Source organism: Phoxinus phoxinus (genome assembly GCF_949152265.1).
Source record: "Phoxinus phoxinus genome assembly, chromosome: 16".
Taxonomy (NCBI): Eukaryota; Metazoa; Chordata; class Actinopteri; order Cypriniformes; family Leuciscidae; genus Phoxinus; species Phoxinus phoxinus.
The window spans coordinates 17,101,125-17,107,253 of NC_136891.1; the positions used below are offsets into that span (position 1 = coordinate 17,101,125).

The window sequence follows — 6,129 nt, forward strand, 5'->3', positions numbered from 1 at the left end:
AACTCGTCAGCTTTATATAAAGGTGGATTTGCAAGAAAGTACTTTTTTTTTTAAACCGTCAATGACCTTTAGTGTCAGGTGTCAGTACTGATGTCAGATGACTCGCAGTACTATAATATAGCATTCCTAAAGAGCTTAAGGGGAAATTACATCCATGAGGATCTTACAGGCGTGTCCGTGCCTGACACAAACACAAAAGTCTCAACTGAACAGAAAACCACCATAACCTAATGTTAATATGCACTTTTAATAAATGGGGCACTAATGGACTTGGCGATAGAGGCACAAATACCAGTTTATTTATTTGGGAACTACTGTATTAGATACGGTGCATAAACTAATCTACTATACAATTAACCTAGCTGACTTTTTTTTACCACCTATACACACATTGTAGTGTTGACTGCCATATTACTAAGTTATTGAAAGAAAAATGTTTGTATTTAGACATTTTCCAAATGGTCTCAACAGGGTTGCAACAATCACAAAGCTCATAATAATTATTTGACATCCAAAGTTTGACAATAGGTTTACACCATGTCAAATCAGCTTCCTCAACTGAAAGTTGTGCTTTTGTTAAGACTGTTTAAGAAAGGAAGATAGACACGAATGATTAAATAAAAATGGTTAATATTTACCATAAAGTGGGGCCAAATTTTTTTATTATTTTATTTGAAGCTACAGTAAAGATCAACCTTATAATAGTGGCAGCATCATTATTTTAGTTTTACACAAAGATATTAAGTATATTATTAAAACCAGTTGACTTCAGCACCTCTTGCTTCATTATATGTAATTGTGTATTTCTAAACTTCTATCCAGTTTCAGGAATGTTTTTTTTATATAAAGGCTTGTGATTTTAGCTACTTCAGGTCCACATTTCCATTTCACAGATGGGATACATGCTAACTGAAGTACTGCAGAATGATACATGTGACAGGTCATGGAATATTTCGGTTCCACTTTATTTCGATAAGTGATAAGTAACTATACTTATCAACGTGGTTGAACGATACTTTACGACATACGGTTTCGGGAAACAGTCGCGACGAGCTAGTTGATTTCTCCAACGATGCATCGTACTATGGTAGTTAAGCAGTGAGCTATATAGTTGTACGGGAAACGCACCCCTGTCTGGTAGGCAGGAAAAAAAAAAAAAACTTGGTTATAACTTTGTATAGTTTCTTGACAAATTAAATAGGGCTCACACTTCCCTACAGAAAATAAGCTGGTTTCAATCCTATAGAAATATTGGTAACACTTTATTTCGATAGTCCACTTTAGACATTCTACTAACTATAAGTAACTTTTCAACTACATGTCAACTAACTATCATTAGAGTATTAGGTTAGGGTTAGGTGTTAGGGTTTGGGTTAGGAGAATAAGTTGACTTGTAGTTGCCAAGTTACTTATAGTCAGTAGAATGTCTGTTAGGGGACCAACAAAATAAAGTGTTAGCAGATATTAAGCAGACACTCTACTAATACTCTAATGACAGTTAGTTGACATGTAGTTGCAAAGTTACTTATAGTTAGTAGAATGTCTAAAGTGGACTATCGAAATAAAGTGTTACCAATATTTCTATAGGATTGAAACCAGCTTATTTTCTGTAGGGAAGTGTGAGCCCTATTTAATTTGTCAAGAAACTATACAAAGTTATAACCAAGTTTTTTTTTTTTTCCTGCCTACCAGACAGGGGTGCGTTTCCCGTACAACTATATAGCTCACTGCTTAACTACCATAGTACGATGCATCGTTGGAGAAATCAACTAGCTCGTCGCGACTGTTTCCCGAAACCGTATGTCGTAAAGTATCGTTCAACCACGTTGGTTTATGACGTCTCGCACGTGGTGGACTAATAACTTATTTTAATTAATCTGTTTGAGATCGAATTAACGCTAGATTTTGTCATATAAGTTACAGACATGGCATCTGAAGACCATTTAATTTTTTTCTCAGTTATTTTGCTTTATTACCAGACTCAATATTTGGCTCGTTCTTACATAGTTGAGCACGTTCGCACATGCGCAGTCTTCAAAAACGGTGCTTTAAATTTCTTGACAAACTAGAAGACGTAAATTACATTTGTATGTATTCTAAATAAAAAACACGGGTTGTACTGAATGTCAGCTTGCTTATTTTGCTAAAGATAAGGATTTATTCAGTCTATATCTCATGTAAACTAGAAACTATGCTTCTAACCACAGCTCGAGAGCTGTCGTTCCAACCACACAAGTTTGCGATGCTGTTTGCGAACGTTCGTTGGAACGATGGTTTCGGGAAACACCAAATCGTTGAACTATGCTGATAATGACGGAACTTGCGACCATAGTTGGCTAACGATGCTTTCGGGAAACGCACCCCAGGATAGTTTTTTATGTACTTGCCCCACTACAAAAGAATGATCAATTATATTTTAATATCCGTTATATATATTTGTATAAATTATTTTTCTTTAGAGAAATCAGACAAAGTTTCAATCAATCTCAATCCATTAAAAAAAAAAAAAAAATCTTGACTATTACAAGTCATCTATGCTAAATAACAGCAATATAAATATAAACAGGAAAAACTATATAAATACATCACTGAAAACCAAACATTTACATTAGCAAGGCACAAAAAAGGAATGTACAAGAATCAATGAATGAAACATTTTCAGGGGAAAAGCACAGGCTCTGAAAGGGCAAGTGACACTTCCATCAACTGGACTGAACTGTCACACAGGCAGATCATTCTCCTTCACAACATTGGCAGACAATGCATAAAAGGATGCTGAAATTAATTTAGCTTTGCTTCATTGGCTCCCAATCCATTTTAGAATTCAGTTTAAGATTCTGTTGTTTGTTTTTAAAGCTCTTCATGATCAAGCTCCGTTATATCTTAGAGATCTTCTTACTCCTCTGTCATCCACTAGATCTTTAAGATCTTCAGACAGGGCTCTTTTATCTATCCCTCGCTCGTCTAAAAACGAAGGGAGATAGAGCCTTTACTGTTGCCGCCCGTCTATGGAACCAATTGCCTCTGGAAATCCGCCTTGCACCCTTTAATTGCACTTTTTCAATCTAAATTGAAAACTTCTTCCCTTTCTTTATTCTTTATATGAAAAATCTTTATTCCCTTGCATTTTAATATTATCTTGCTTCTGTTTTCTGTCTGTTCTGTTTAGTTGTTTTCTGTTTTATTTGATGTTTTCTTTACTTTGTTCAGCACTTTGGATAGTTCTGCTATGTTTAAATGTGTTATATAAAGACAATTTACTTACTAACTAGTTCTTGTACTCAAGGATATGCAAGTATATTGCAGTATATTACCTAATGAAGCAGAACTTTTTCAAAGCTCTATTTTTGAACCCCAAATCATAAGAAATGAAAGTATTTTTCTTGTAATCCTCTCTTTCATGCACAGATGCCAAGAGGGAAAACCTGCCGAGCGAAGTTCCAGGCCAGCAAGGCGGAGAAGCTCGCGCTGTCTGGCTGTAGCAGCGTTAAGAAGCACCGGCCGACGTACTGCGGCGTCTGCACAGACAAGCGCTGCTGCCTTCCCAACAAGTCCACAATGCTGAACATAGACTTCCACTGCAAAGGAGGATCTAACGTACGCTGGAAGATGCAGTGGATCACGTCTTGTGTGTGTCAGAGGAAGTGTAACGGTGACAACGACATGTTCTCAGAGCTGCACTTAATATAAAACAGAGACAAAAAAAAGTACACGATGCTTATTAGTTTTACTTAAAGTAAGCTATAACATATGCACAGTTTTAGCCAGAAATACACTATGCAAGTATGTAAACGAAGACACAAGTAATTGTCAACACACTCCTGTTGTAAATGTGTTCATGCACTTTGGTGCCGGTTATAAACCTCAGAGTTGCTTTCAATCATCTGCCATTGAACTGAATGTGTTGGTTCAGGCAGCTATACGCTTTTATAACATATGGTTCAGAAAAACCCAATTCAAACTTTGTTTTACAGTAGTTTTTAATGTAGCACAGCCATTTGTAAATTGAATATGTCTGGCTTCCAGTGCCATCCGCTTAGTTATTTTTAGCTGTACAAAACAGCTTTTTGCTGCTTGATCATGCAAACTGGCATTTCTTACCATATTATTTTAATGTATTGTCGTAATAATAAACTAGTTTGTAGCACAAATAGTTGTAATTTTTACTGCACTTTGTTATATCGTTATGCTATACCTATAGCAGGTAATGAATCAGATGTCTCGCACATTCACAGAAATATCTATTTCCACAATATAAAATAAGGTGGATAGCGTCCCAAGAGTCGGCGCAGAAAGTGCAGTGTATACTTGTGTTATGAAATTACTTTTTTATAAGCACCAGTGAAATTGTGTCTGCGTTCACATATTTGAGTAGTGTATGTTTCAGGCCTAAACGCCCAACTGTCTAAACAGATCAAAATCAGTGTTTTACTAAAAATATATATTTTCTATTTAGTTTGTTTAACAGGGACAATACACTAGGCATTGTTAGACATAGACAACCGATGCCGTGTTCATAGGGCATATAGCGTAACGCTAGTTTGCGGCCCGCGGCCCTGGTTAGGCTTTTACATAAAATCAAAACATCCAAAATAAAAAAACAAACACAATCATCACAAGGAACAAAGCAAATACACACATGTATATATGTTGTACCCAAACAAATCAACAATGGCATATTATTGACATACCTAAACACATCAACTTCACAAACAACTTAATAAAAATCAGTAAAGAAGAAGTGGAGATATTTTGTAAACACTTTAATGAAGCAATGTCAAACATGTTAATACACGTCTTGCTTTAACTCTGACTCATTCTCAGTCACAAGTATACTAGTAGAGATAACACTGCATTATCAAGTGAACTTGTAGGATAACATGCTGACAGCTGACCTTCCACAAACTCAGCTCAGAGGTTAAACATTGATATATGCTTCTGAATACATCAAAAGTCAGAGTAATTGAAACCTCTTAAAACACACACACACACACACACACACACACACACACACACACACACACACACACACACACACACACACACACACACACACACACACACACACACACACACACACACACACTACGCATTACTACTGGAGTGAAGCTCAACCCACTAGAGGTGACACAGAAACCAGTAACCGTACCAAAAGCAAGATCTATAATGCAATACCCAGAGAAAGCCATCCTTTAGCATTCCTATTCATGTTCAACTGCATGAATTCATAAAGGAAAAATATTTTTTTCATAGCTTTAGATGGTCTGAACAGAGGACAAGATAAAAGTCATTTAAAATAGAGCATTAATGTGGTGCAGTATATGGGAAAAGCTAATATTAATATAAATAATATCTTCAGGGGCAAACTGAAGTGAAGAGTCGGATGAACCGGCACAGTACACATTTCCATCGGTCGCTGCCACAGCGCTGTGCATTTGCATAGAGCTGAACTCTCTTGAACTTTTCATCAACTCTTATTGAATATTATTGACTTCCAGACTGAGACAATTAGTCACTGCATATTGTTAAAAAAATGTTTTACCAGCTTTGAACCAAGACAGTGCTGTTAAAAGATCAAACTAAACATACACCTTATTGATGATGCATACTACATAATAATCCTTGAACACAATATGAACGCAACTGCATGTTAATCGTTTTTCCATAGAAAACCATTATAGAGAAAATATTTGATATGGCTTAATGCATTAAACTCATATGCTGGGCTTGTGTGTTCCTGTATATAGCACGCATCATCAATAAGGTGTATACTAAATTTGATCTTTTAAATAGTACATGAAGCCACGTTAAGTGTTTAGGATGTCCTGCTGTTTGGAGTGATTGAAATACTGTGGCGGGTGCCCTCTATGGATCACAGGTGTCCAGAACTTGCTTTTCTGTTCACATTTGAGAGGTGATATTCATGGCTTGTAATAGATTGATAATTGACAGGCCTGTGCTGCAGTTGTATGGGTGTCTGTGCCAGTCGTGGAACTGAAAACTATGAATTGCTGTATGTGTGAACAGCTCTTAAGTATTTGACCCACCTATAGGGTTTCTGTATGCAGTGCTGGGCAGATTCATCACAAATTGTGGTCTTTTACTAATTTCAAATTACATGATGAAAAA

General features: G+C 36.3%; 1 protein-coding gene across 1 annotated transcript in view; it reads left to right on the forward strand.

Moving 5' to 3' along the window:
* Positions 1-4,589, forward strand: part of ccn6 (cellular communication network factor 6) — a 24,997-nt gene extending 20,408 nt beyond the window's left edge. The window contains exons 5-6 of the mRNA XM_079584221.1: positions 2,214-2,357; positions 3,409-4,589. Of these exons, the coding sequence (XP_079440347.1) occupies positions 2,214-2,357; positions 3,409-3,690 (426 nt within the window). The 3' untranslated portion in view covers positions 3,691-4,589. The remainder of the gene's footprint in view (positions 1-2,213; positions 2,358-3,408) is intronic.
* The last annotated feature ends 1,540 nt before the right edge of the window (positions 4,590-6,129 follow it).